The 13,517-nt window shown below is 51.8% G+C and overlaps 1 protein-coding gene across 2 annotated transcripts; it reads left to right on the top strand.

The window, feature by feature from the left end:
* Nucleotides 1–209: 209 nt before the first annotated feature.
* Nucleotides 210–11,135, top strand: cdr2b (cerebellar degeneration-related protein 2b). Of its 2 annotated transcripts, XM_078418044.1 has the most exons (5): nt 210–346; nt 5,136–5,248; nt 5,879–6,027; nt 6,910–7,062; nt 7,502–11,135. In XM_078418044.1, exons 1-5 carry the CDS (start codon nt 268–270, stop codon nt 8,217–8,219), a joined length of 1,212 nt encoding a protein of 403 aa, XP_078274170.1. In that variant the 5' UTR covers nt 210–267; the 3' UTR covers nt 8,220–11,135. The 2 variants fall into 2 exon arrangements, with proteins under 2 accessions (XP_078274170.1, XP_078274171.1); XM_078418045.1 differs by lacking the exon at nt 6,910–7,062.
* Nucleotides 11,136–13,517: the final 2,382 nt, after the last annotated feature.

Genomic DNA, 13,517 nt, shown 5'->3' with positions numbered 1-13,517 from the left:
GAGAGGGGAGCCGGGAGGGGAGAGAGGGGGAGGGGAGAGGAGAGGGGAGCCGGGGAGGGGAGAGAGGGGGAGGGGAGAGGAGAGGGGAGCCGGGGAGGGGAGAGAGGGGGAGGGGAGAGGAGAGGGGAGCCGGGGAGGGGAGAGAGGGGGAGGGGAGAGGAGAGGGGAGCCGGGGAGGGGAGAGAGGGGGAGGGGAGAGGAGAGGGGAGCCGGGGAGGGGAGAGAGGGGGAGGGGAGAGGAGAGGGGAGAGAGGGAGAGGGGAGAGGATGCTGACCGACAGGATGCTGGAGGAGTTCGAGCTGCGGGAGGATCCGCGGTTCCAGCAGCGGCGGGACATGGAGCACGGTGAGTGACCGCGACTCCTCCAACGGACATCCATCTCACTGAGCCCCGTCACCGCTCAGTGTCCACACCCCGGGGAAGAGACCCATCGGCCCACCCTACCCGTGCTAGCTCTCGGCACGAACTGTCCCGGACCGTTCTCCCCTCTCGCATTGAGTTGAATTTGTGCAACAAAGCCGCTCCCACGGGGTACCCAGCGCCCGGCCCCGGCTACACAGGTCAGCCGCCGGGCACCTCCCTGTTAACAGAGATGGTTTAGAGACACGAGGACCCGCAGACGTTGGTTTACAATCGGTCTGAGTGAGGACGGGGCTGGACCCGAGACGTCACCTATCGAGGTTCTCCACAGATGCTGCCCGACCCGCTGAGTTACTCCGGCATGGGACCACAGCTCTGTGTTGGCCAGAATGGAGATGGGGCAATCGTCTCCCGGGCCACTAATTCCCATGACTTGGGCTCTGAATACAGGGTAAGAAAGGGTGCAGAGAAGAGTTACGTGGATGTTGCCAGGACTCGAGGGCCTGAGCTACGGGGACGTGCTTGAGCAGGCTGGGTCTCTATTCCTTGGGGCGCAGGAGGATGAGAGGTGATCTTATAGAGATGTACAAAATCATGAGTGGGATAGGGGGAATACACCTGTCTTTTATCCAGGATAGGAGAATCAAGAACATAGGTTCAAGTTGAGAGGGGAAAGATTTAATAGGGTGGTGGGTATATGGGATGAGCTGCCAGAGGAGGCAGGTACTATAACAACATTTAAAAGACACTTGGACAGGTGCATGGATAGTAAAGGTTTAGAGGGATATGGGCCACATGTGGGTAAAGGGGACTAATGTTTGCGATGGGTGGGTTGGGCCGCAGAGCCTGTTTCCATGCTATATGACTCTGGATTTTGGGGAGGGGTGGGGTTGTTGTTATGCAATGATGGACCTCTCCGATCTTACCCTTAAATAAAACCTGTGGCCGAAGAGGCTGTTCAGCCTGTCGAGGCCGTGTTATCCCAGTTTTCCTGGTGGTCTTACGCCTACCAACACCACGTCTCCATGGAGACGCTGTGGTGAGTGAGCGAGCCTGCGGGTTGGATTTGACCTGGACAGGCGTGAATTGCCTTTGGATGTTTCTGAATCTGCATCCGCTGCCCTTTCAGGCAACTCCCTGTCCCAAACACAAAGGATTAACTGCTTCCCCATCCCCCTCTTGGTCTTCCCAATTCCTCCATCGTGTCTCCGCCCACACCAGCTCTTCAGAATCTCAGTTCAACCCCCACCTCCCGCTCCCTGTAACAGCAGAGGGCAAAGTCTCCACAATAACCCAGCCCGCCTTTTGTCCCTGTGCGAACTCGCTGCCTCTGCATCCAGGCAGTCTTGCGCTGTGGGTTTTGTTAAGAGGATGGGGCTCAAACAAAGAGGGGAGGGGTGGGGGTGAGGTTCTGGGTGTTTGACTGCCCCAGGGGAATTGTTACCTGCTGCTCTTATTGTGGACAAAAGCGCCATAGCACACATCCCCCTCCATGCTATGAATGTCTGGTGGATCGCTGCTTAAATCCCTGACTGCCTAGTTTAATTAATAAACATTTTTTTTAACCATTCATCATCTTGTAATATTAAGAATTTGAAACATTCTAGGTTTTAATTCTCCAGAGGTACTTTTACACTGTACCATCACAAAGAAACACAGTCACAGGGGAAGAAACTATTCCTCTTTCTGGAGGAACGTGCTTGTAAGCTTTTGTACCTTCTGCCCGATGGGAGAACTGGAGACGAGCGGTCAACGTATTCTACGATGAAATCTCCCAGAAACCGTTCCAATACTCTGGAAATACATCCTAAAAACCACAGGCACAAGGAACTGCAGATGCTGGTTTACAGAAGGAGAACACAAAGTGTTGGAGTAACTCAGCGGGTCAGGCAGCATGCTTGGAGGACTTGGATAGGTGACCTTTCCTACTTCAGATTTGTTAGGAAGGGACCTGACCTGAAACATCACCTATCCAGGCACTCCAGAGATGCAGCCTGACCTGCTGAATTACTCCAGCACTTTGTGTCTCTTTTCCATCCTAGAAAAGTAAATTTGCCGATTTCTGGTGCAATCGAACTGGTGATGAAAGGTATCCTTTCTTTTAGCTCCCTTAATTTCTTGATCTGAGCTCTGCCCCACAGTTTGCTGCTGTTACAGACCAAGACAGGCACATATGTGTCACAAGAAACAGTACTTTTTTATGGCTTAGACGTGGATTGTTTTTTCTGGAGCATCAAAGATTGAGGGGAGACCTGATTGAAGTATAAGATTATGAGAGGCATAGATTGGGTAGACAGTCAGAACCTTTTTCAGGGGCAATTTTTACACTGCAAAGGTAATCTGTAACTGGAAAGAGCCGTCAGAGGAAGCTACAATTATGACTTTTGGACAGATACAAGGATAGGAAGGGTTTCAAAGGGTATAGGCTAAACGCAGGCAAATGGGACTTGTCCAGAATGCTCTCTTGGTCAGTATGGACAATTTGGGCCGAAGGGCCCGTTTCTATGCTGCATAGCTCTATACGACATTGGTAAGGTAATATTTGGAGTGCTGTGGATTGACACAAAATACTGGAGTAACTCAGCGGGACAGGCAGCATCTCTGGATAAAAGGAATGGGTGAGTTTCGGGTCGGGACCCTTCTTCAGACAGGTCTGTATACAGTTCTGTTTGACCTGCTATACGAAGGATGTTATTAAACTGGAAAGGGCATAATAAAGTATTTACGTCTGTTACTGCGTCTGGAAGGATTTGAGTTATAAGGAGAGAGAATGGGTCTTTTTTCCAGCGCAGACTCAGTGGGCCGAAGGGGCTGTTTCCGCGCTCTATCTCTAACGTCTAAAGCTTCAGGTCTAGTTGTGACTGTGGAATTCCCAGGTGGAAAGTGAAGGAACGGCAGTGTCTGTGCATCGATTCACTGGGTCTTTCTTTGTTACCCGTGCATGTATCAGACAGTGTAGCGGGGGGGGGGGGGCGTATTGAAAGAAGCTTCTCACTGTCGGTCTTGGTAGCAGACAATGCAATTAAAATACCTCTCAGCGTGTAGGCAGGATAAATATGCCAGCGTTACGCTGAGACGGCACATTGCAGACTGCTCTCCTTTGTGAATAGAGTCTCCGACAAGCTGCTGTCAACTCTAATCGGCTGCAAGTGAACCCGTCTGCACACCAAGCCGCCCCCATTCCTGAGTTAGGGCTGGGGGAGGGGTCGGGAGCATTGACATCAAAGAGAGTGGGGGCACTTGGAGATGACCAAGAGATCTTTCTTCCTTGCTGCCTGCATCTGGCCCCACTCACGTAACAGGGGCAAAGTTTAAAGGTGAGGCGTCTCCCTAGGGTGAAGAGACCGTGACACTTGCGCGTCATTCTGGCCGCCCCATTACAGGAAGGATGTCAGTGTCATCATACATCGTGGAAACAGGCCCTTCAGCCCAACATGTCTCATCTACACTGGTCCCACCTGCCTGTGTTTGCCCCATATTGGCCTAAACCTGTCCTATCCATATACCTGTCTAAATGTTTCTTAAACGTCATGATAGTATTTCCTTCAACTACCTTCTCCGGCAGCTCTTTCCATACACCCTCACCTTAAACCTATGTCCTTTGGTCTCAATTCCCCAACTCTGGACAAGAGACTCTGCTTTTACCTGATCTATTCCTCTCATGATTCTGTACAGGATGTGGATGCTTTGGAGAGGGAGCAAGTTTATCAGAATGCTGACTGGATTAAGGGATGTAAGCTACAAGGAGAAGTTGGACAGACTTGGATTGTTTTCTCTGGAATGCCAAAGTCTGAGGGGTGACCTGATCTGCATATAAAATGATGAGGCACAGATAGGGTAGACAGTCAGAACCTTTTTCCCAGGGTGGAAAAATCAAATACTTGAAGGCACAGCTTTAAGATGAGTGGAGTAATGTTTAAATGAGATGAGCGGGGCTTGTTTTAGAGGGCGGCGAGTGCCTGGAACATGCTGATGGTTGAAGCAGATACGATAGCGACGTTTAAGAGACTGTTGGATCAGCGCATGGAATGGAGGAATATGAATGACGTGCAGGCAGATAAGTCATGGTCTTGGCACCATGTTCGGCACAGACATTGTGGTTTGAAGGGCTTGTGCTGTACTCTTCTCTGAGATAGCAAGGAGTTATTGGAAGAAATACCTCATTTAAAATAGAGCTAGGAAAAAGCTTGCAGCTAACACCCTCTAATCCAGGCATCATTCTGGTAAACCACCTCTGCACCCTCTCCAAAGCTTCCACGACCTTCCTGTAATGGGGTGACCAGAACTGCACGCAGCACTCCAGACCTGACTCTGGCCTGGTGCCTTTGCTGCTGTTACCTGTTCCCACAGCAGCAAGACACATCTTCACACAAGTGTGTACGCTGGTCTGATCACGCTTCTCCTACTCTAAGTAAAATAGCCTGTGTGTTTACCCTATCTATTCCTCTCGTGATTTTATACACAGCTATAAAATCACCTCTCATCCTCCTGCGATCCAAGGAATAAAGTCCTAGCCTGCCCCCATCGCTCAGCCCCTCAAGTCCTGGCAACATCTTCATATATTTTTTTATGAAGCCTCTGCTTCTCATTTCCCCTACTCTGGGTATAAGACTGAGCAAGGATCAGTGGGCTGGTTTCCAGGGGTGTGAGGGTCAGTTTCTAGGAGTGAGGGTCAGTGGGCTGGTTTCCAGGGGTGAGGGTCAGTGGGCTGGTTTCCAGTGGAGGGAGGGTTGGCCGGTTGAGGCAGGACGTTTGACCGTTCTGTCCCCTGCAGATCTGCAACTGGCGGCAGAGCTGGGCAAGGCGCTGCTGGATCGCAACACGGAACTGGAGGAGGCCCTGCAGCAGATGTACAGCACCAACCAGGAACAGATCCAGGAGATTGAGGTGAGCTGGCTGCCTGGTGCGGAGGAGACGCGTGGGGGGGGGGGGGGGGGGGGAGGAGAGCACCGGCCCTCATCTCCCCACTTCCCTCACCACCTCAAAGCACCTAGTTGTAGGGAAATAGATCGGGTAAATGAACAAAGTATGATTGTACTGACTTGACAGATTGAAAGATACAGCATGGAAACAGGCTTTTAGGTCCACAGAGTCATTGATCACCATTCACACTTGTTCTACATTATCCCACTTTCCCATCCACTCCCTACACACCGAGGCCAAGTTACAGAAGCCGATTAACCTACAAACACGCATGTCTTTGGGAGGAAACCTGAGCACACGGAGAAAACCCACACGGTTGCAGAGAGAACGTACAAACTCCACACAGGCAGCACCTGAGGTCGGGATTGAACCCAGGTCTCTGATGCTGTGAGGCAGTGGCTCCACCACTGTACGGCCACAAAGGTTCACCAGTAGTAGAGCACTTGTGCGGTTAGAAACTGCCACGCCCGCTGCGTCAGATACGGCTGCTCTTCCCGCTGCGTCACCCTGTCGGACTGGGGGGGGGATATCCCGACACTGACTGTCTGTCCAGGGATACCCCTGGACTCTGACTGTCTGTCACCTGCACTGCAGTACCTCACGAAACAAGTGGAGTTCCTGCGGCAGATGAACGAACAGCACACCAAGGTTTACGAGCAGCTGGATGTGTCGGCAAGGGAGCTGGAGATGACCAACCAGAAACTGGTCTTGGAGAGCAAAGCTTCGGAGAATAAGATAGCCAGGTAACATCCATCTTGTGAACATCATCATAATCCTTGCTGGGGGGGGGGGGGGGGGGGGAGGGGATGAGGCTCATTATGAATTTTGTTTTGCAACCCTGATGGTTCGAAGTTGCCTGAATATTTCCCATTCAATTTTTGCTATGTAAACTGTCACGGTGTAATGGCGCAGTCTGGCCTTCTGGGGCTGACAAGCCAGTGCTGCCATGTTGGATGCGGGACATGCAAGGCTGGACGGCGCTATTTATTGGTGGAATCCTGGGGTCGGGCTTTGACTCTGGGCTCAGCGCTCCCCAAAGCAAGAAACTTGCCCAGTGTTTGAGTTTAGTTTATCGTCACTTGTACCGAGCGAGGTACAGTGAAAAACTTTTATTATGTGCTAACCTGTCAACGAAACAACGAAAAGACTATACATTATTGCAATCGAGCCATCTGCAGTGTACAGATGCAGGATAAAGGGAATAACGTGAATAACGTTTAGTACAAGGGAAAGTCCGATTAAAGACAGTCTGCGAGTCCAATGAGGCAGATGGGAGGTCAGGACAGCTCTCGAGACGGTGATAGGATGGTTCAGCTGCCTGGTAAAAGCTGGGAAGAAACTGTCCCTGAATCTGGAGGTGTGCTTTTTCACACTTCTGTACCTTTTGCTTGATGGGAGAGGGGAGAAGAGGGAGTGACCGGGGTGAGACTGTCTGAAGGAGGACAGTCTCAACCCGAAACGTCACCCATTCCTTCTCTTCAGAGATGCTGCCTGTCCTGCTGAGTTACTCCTACTTTTTGTGTCTATCTTTGGACCTTGATTATGCTGAAGGCCTTGCCGAGGCAGCATGAGGAGTAGATGGAGTCAGTGCCGCACTAACGGCTGGGTCTGGTCTTGCCCTGCAGTTTGACTGAGACGGTGGACAGCCTGCAGTCCCAGGTCGATGACCTCCAGCAGCAGATGGAGGAGCTGAAGACCAGGTCGCGGCAGGAGCTGCTGGAGCAGCGACGGCTGGCACAGAGCTTCCCCTGCCTGACCGAGCTGTACGACTCCCACACGTAAGCCCCTCCACACAGCGGCTCACTTGGGTTTCACAGGGAGGGAAGCCTCTCTCGCTTCAGACTGATTCAGGGCGCAGCGGGTAGAGCTGCTGCCTCACAGCACCAGAGACCTGGCTTCAACCCTGATCTCAGGTGCTGTTTGTGTGGAGTTTGCACGTTCTCCCTGTGATTCCCTGGGTTTCCTCCGAGTGCTGCGGTTTACCCACACACCCCATGCGGGTTCATAGGTCAATTGGCCTCTAAATTACCCCTGGTGTCGGGTGGGGGGGAGGGGTGACGATGTGGGACGGGGAGGGAGGGGGTTGATGAAATGAGGGGGTGGGATGGAGTGCAGCGCTAGGATGGGGGAAGGAGGGAGAAGGAGCTGATGTGAGACGTGGAGGGGGCAGGAACTGGGATGAGCCCCTCACTCACTGACCCCCCCCCCTCCCCACAGGTCTCCGTCGCAGGTCCATGCGCTGGAGGAGGAGGGGTCCCGGCTGCGACGCTGCGTGTCTGGGCTGCGGACTCAGCTGTGTGCGGAGCGGCGGAGGGCAGACGGGCTGGAGCAGGAGCGCCTGCAGGTGCTGCGGGAGTGCGGCGGGCTGCAGAGGGGCGTGGCCACCATGCACCACTACTGCCAGCGGCTCAGCGAGCTGGAAGCCAGCGTGGGAGAGCTGCGGCGCAGGAGCCGTGAGCTGCGCGGGGGCGCGGCGCTGCTGCTGTGGGTGGAGGGTGAGGGGGAGGGGTTGGAGGTGGAGAGGGAGAGCCCGGTGGAGGAGGCAGAGGCTGTGGGAGACAGTGGCGGGGGTGAAGGTGATGGGCACGAACTAACCTGCGCCCGCCGCACGGAGGCGGTGCGGCGCCGTGGCGTCTCGCTCCTCAACGAGGTCGACGCGCAGTACGGCGCGCTGCAGCGCAAGTACGACCGGCTGCTGCAACGCTGCCAGCGCCCTGGGCACCCGCGCAGCCACAAGGCGGTGCAGACCCCCGGCGAGACCCAGACCGAGCCCCCCTGCGATGACGGGCAGCCTGAATACAAGGCCCTCTTCCAGCAGATCTTCAGCTGCATCCAGCGCACCAAGGACGAGATCAGCGAAGGGCGCTCGCGGTACCGGGCGGTCTGCTGGCACCATGCACAGGCAGAGCAGCAGCAACTACAGTTGGAGGAGTAGGAAGACAAAACACTACCGGTATTGTTGCAATAAACCCCCAGGACCACAAAATACCTCACCCTCACTTATTGTTTTTTTTCAGAAAATAAATTGATGTCTGTTGGGCAAGGAAGCACCTAGACTTTGTCGTAGTCCAGCCAGGTGATCCAAGGGGGATATAAACGTGTCTGTAACTGGGGATGGAGCGTGAATGGGAAGAGATTTTTTCCACCCAAAAGGAAACGCACTCCGTATTTTTTGTTTACAAGGTGCACATTCTCAACTTTTGGATTTTAAAAAATCCAAAATTTGGATTTTAGGAATACAAACGAGATGCTGGTAACACTCAAGATAGACACAAAGTGCTGGAGTAACTCAGCGGGTCAGGCAGTATCTCGGTAGAATATGGATTGGTGATGTTTCAGGTCGGGATCCTTCTTCAGGCCTGACCTGAAACGTCACCCATCCGTTTTCTCTAGAGATGCTGCCTGACCCACTGTGTTACTCCAGCACTTTGTATCTGAGTGATATCGGCTTGTCATAAAAAGGAACTGCAGATGCTGGTTTCTTTGGTATAAATCAGCATCTGCAGTTCGTTTACATTACAGTCTGATAACACTCAGCAGGTCAGTCAGCATCTAGGGAGAGAAGCGGTGGATGTTTTGGGTCGAAGTCTGCTCGAGTGGGGAAATAGTGAAGACGAGTTAGTTGTATGTTGCAGGAAAGGCAAGTGAGGATGGAGAGAGTTCAGGGAATACCTCGGTTGGGCTGAGAGCAGGGTTGTAGTGGGGATCGGTTTTCGGGGTTAATATGGGCGATTGGCAGATGGGAATACTAAGAGGGTGCAGAGTGATGTAGAAACGTGTGGAATGGGCAGGTCGGACAGTGTCAATGGAGTGGAAGAAATGGCTCATAGGAGCACGGATGGTCCCGCGGTAGAGTTGCTGCCTGACAGCACCAGAGACCCAGGTTCAATCCGGACTAGTGGTGCTGTCTGTACGGAGTTTCACGCTGTCCCTGTGACCACATGGATTTTCTCCCACCTTCCAAAGGCGTACAGGTTTTGTAGGTTAATTGTCTTCTGTAAATTGTAAATAGAATGTAGGATCGTGCTAGTGTATGGGTGATCACTGTTGGCACAGACTCGGTGGGCCGAAGGGCCTGTTTTCATGGTGGATCTCTAAAGTAAAGGTGGATAACTTGCAGCAGAAAAGGCCACTCGTTTAGTTTAGAGACACAGTGCGGAAACAAGCCCTTCGGCCCACCAGCGATCCTCGCACATTAACACTATCCTACACACACTAGGGACAATTTTTACATTTACCAAGCCAATTTACCTACAAACCCGTACGTCTTTGGAGTGTGGGGGGAAACCGAAGATCTCGGAGAAAACCCATGCGGTCACGGGGAGAACGTACAAACTCCATACAGACAGCACCCGTAGTCTGTATGGAACCCGGGTCTCCTGCGCTGGCAGTGCTGTAAGGCAGCAACTCTACCGCTGCCATACAAGGGGAGTCACCTCCCACTCTCCAATGCAAGACCGGGTGTAGGTTTGTATTCTCCAACTCCTGCTGGTTTGCATTCTATCAGAGCCGGCCGTTTCTGGGAGACACCTCTCTCTGACTCCCTGGTTTCTTCCCCTCCTGTGGGGCATCTCCCACATCCTGCATTTGTGTCTTCTCTCCTCAACTGCCCTACTGCAGACTGAGGGACGTCTACAACATTCCCCACAGCAACCCTAACCTCACCCTGTCTCCCACAATCCCATCCCTCTTCTCTCTACAACCTCAAACTAGTTTTTGTTTCTTTCCTGTTTTTCACCATGGGGCTTCCATTGGAAAAATCAGTAGTTTCTCCATGGATACTGCCTGACCTGCTGTGTGTTTCCAGCATCCTGTTTACCAAGCCATTGTTTTAGTTTTTGTTGCTACTCGGAACACTTTTTTTTTTTGTAAATCAGCATCTGTGGTATTTTATTTCCGGATAACATCTGCATTTCAAAAAAGGGGGTCTTGGCCCGAAACGTCACCTTGATATTCTTGATAAATGCTAGTTTGTCCAGAGACGACTTGTTCTATCTAACTAACGAGGGAGGGTGGTTTCCTGGGTGGTCATCTGCACCCCCCCCCCCACAACCAGAAGGCCTGGCTGTGTGTGGGTGAGGGGGGGTTGTGGGGTCTGTGCTGCCAGAGCAGGGGAGTTGGTCTCAGTGAGCCCTGCCTCCCCTCCTGGGCCTTTTGGAAGGACCCTGTCATGGATAAGTTGGTTTCAGAGTGGTAAAGGCTCAGTCCGCTGATCGGCAACATTCTGGCTGTGCTGTTGAGGAGATTCAGTCAGTGGCCCCGATTCTCCCTTCCTGCCGTCAGTAAGAGTCTGTTGTCTGCAAAAGGCTCTAGTCTAAGTTTGCACCCAGCACTCTAATTAGATTGGATTTGGAGCAATGGAACCAAGGTGCTAAGTGAATGCTGTGTGTAGATTCACAGTTACCTCAGCGCTAATGACAATGACGTGAAGCTGTGGTGCTGGGAGACAGGCCCGTGCAGCATTGGGCTACAGCCAGTTAGTGAAGACACAAGGAACAGCAGATGCTGGTTGACATCAAAAAGACACAAAGTGCTGGAATAACTCAGCGGGTCAGGCAGCATCCCTGGAGATCATGGACAGGTGGGACCCTACCTCACCCCCCCATGTTCTCCAGACATGCTGCCTGACCTGCTCCAGCACTTTGTGCTTTTTTTTTTGTAAACCAGCATCTGCAGTTCCTTAAGTCCTCATTAAATTGTTGTTTGGTAAACCAGCGCCTGTGATTCTTTATCTTCAGGATAAGTCCTGCACTAAAAATAGGTCTAACCTGAAACGTCACGTATCCATGTTCTCCAGAGATGCTGCCTGATCTGCTGAGTTCCTCCAGCACTTTGTGTCTTTTCTGCAGCAGGAGTTGGGGGGGGGGGGGGGGGTGTAGGGCAGGGGGAGAAGGAGGGGAGGGGGTATCTACACCCTGGGAGGGCAGAATTAAACTCAATGTGTGTGTGGAGGCAGAGACAATCGTAGTGAGGGTTTGCATGTTCTCCCTGGGTTCCCACTGAGTCCTCCTGTTTCCTCCCACTCCCCAAAGACGTGCGGGTCGGTAGGTTAAATAACTGCTGTAAATGGTCCCAGTGTGGAGGTGAGTGACAGAATGTAGCAGAGCTGATGAGAATGGGAGAGAGAGAATAATTAAAAAAGGCGATTCATGTAAACATGTTGCGGGTCAGTGTAGATTCGATGGGCCGAGTTGCATGATGCTGAGATGGGAGGGTGAGGGATGGGGAAAGTATTTTAGTTTGGGGTGAGGGGTGGGAGTGCAGGGACTGAGGTATTAGGACACAGCTCCTGCCCCCAGTTGTCCCGTGTTCAGAGACAGTCCCAGCCACCCTCCCACCCTGCCTTGTTTCTTATGGGAACAAGAGGGGCTAGACTGGAATCCAGTCCGTGATGAACTGGACCAAGCACTGTTTGCCATGTGGTTCTGTCTCAGTCTTGCCCCACTCCTGGTCTGAAGCAGCTGACTGCACCCTCACAACTGGGCAGGAGTACAATGCCGGCAGATTCCAGGTGTACCTGTAATAATCTCCTGGCCGACAAAGGAAATTGTTCCTGCTCTGTGTTATAAAGTTTTAATAAACAGATGTTCAGAGTCGCAAAGAGTCTGTTTTTTGTGTTTTGTTCGTAACAAACAAGATCTGCCGGATTTGCTGAAAGCACCAACTAATTTAGTTTAGAGATATAGCATGCAAACAAGCCCTTTGGCCCACCGAGTCCATGCCGACCAGCGATCACCTGTACACTAATTCTATCCTACATATTAAGGACAACCTACAGAAGCCAATTAACCTACAAATGTGGGAGGAAACCGAAGCACTCTGAGAAAACCCACGTAGTCACAGTGAAAAAAACCTCCATACAGACAGCGCCCTTAGGTACGATCGAACCTGGGTCTCTGGCGGTGAACCACTGCTGTTATTGAACTGATCTGTGCTGACATTAGAGGTATTCTCTCTCCTGCCTCTATCACACCGTCTCCCTCGATACATAAAATGTCCAGTTTACCCATTGTCCACGTGGACTAGAGCAAAGCTTTTGTGAAGGTCTTGCATGGAAGGCTGGTCAGGAAGGTCACAGCACGAGATCCAGAGGGTGTTCGCCAAATGGAGATAACACTTACACAGTGGTGGGAGCCTGGGACATGCTGCCAGGGGAGGCAGATATGATCGTGGTATTGAAATAGCCTTTAGATTGACGCATCAATCAGGCAACCCATTACAATAACGTCAACCAAGCGGGATTGATGCACTGAACCAAATAAACTACCAGATCTCACAGACATTACAATCTGTGGATGGGATAGGGTTTACAAACACCTCATTGAAGGGATGGGACTTGCAACGACAGATAATTTCCCAAGTATACCACAGGAATTCACATGGAAATACAGGAGTCTTGAACAAAGCACAAAGTGCTGGAGGAACTTAGGGGGTCAGGCAGCATCTGTGAAGGGAATGGACAGGCAACATTTCAGGTTGGACCCTTCTTAAGACTGATGTCAGCAAATATTCTGTCCCCTGGGATGGAGATGGGGAGAGAGATGGTGGATGTTCAAGGTAAAGTTGATAAAGTGAGTGAGTTCTGCATGGGTGCAAGAGGCAGCCCCAGTGGAGTGGAGAAAGAGTTGGAGGATGTACAACTCTTGTTGTACCAAACAATGTACCATTGGTACCAATAGGATGTACCAAAACACAGGCATGACTGGGGCACATGCGTGTCCAACCGCACACCCGTGACCTGAAGAAACTCAGAGGAGTCCAACTAGACACAAGGAACTTCAGATGCAAGAATCATGAGCAAGGCTGGAGTAACTTCAGACTGAAGAAAGGTTCCCACCCAAAACATCGTCTCTATACCCTCCACAGATGCTGCCTTACCCACTGGGTTACTCCAGCACTTTGATGTTTTCCTGGAATTTAAATTAAAATTGTTGAGGGCGAGGACAAGTTCTGTCAGGTGGAGGAGAGGGGATCTGAATGAGTCACTGGTCAAGGAAGAATCAGAGGACCCAGACTCCTTTCTGGTGGGAGGATGGAGTTGAGAAGGGACTGGACGTCCGTGGTAAAGTTGAGGTGACGGGGGCTGAAGAATTGAACATTATTGAAAGTGTTGGAGAGAGCACGAGGGCTTTGGATGGAGGTTGGAAGATGTAGGTAGGAAGTCACATCCCCCTCAAAGTCCAGGAGTGGTGAAACACTGCACCGGAGATGGCACCGCAGGTTTATGCTTTGA

Source organism: Rhinoraja longicauda, chromosome 21 (assembly GCF_053455715.1).
Source record: "Rhinoraja longicauda isolate Sanriku21f chromosome 21, sRhiLon1.1, whole genome shotgun sequence".
NCBI classification, from domain to species: domain Eukaryota; kingdom Metazoa; phylum Chordata; class Chondrichthyes; order Rajiformes; family Arhynchobatidae; genus Rhinoraja; species Rhinoraja longicauda.
This window is presented reverse-complemented; position numbering and strand designations above follow the sequence as displayed.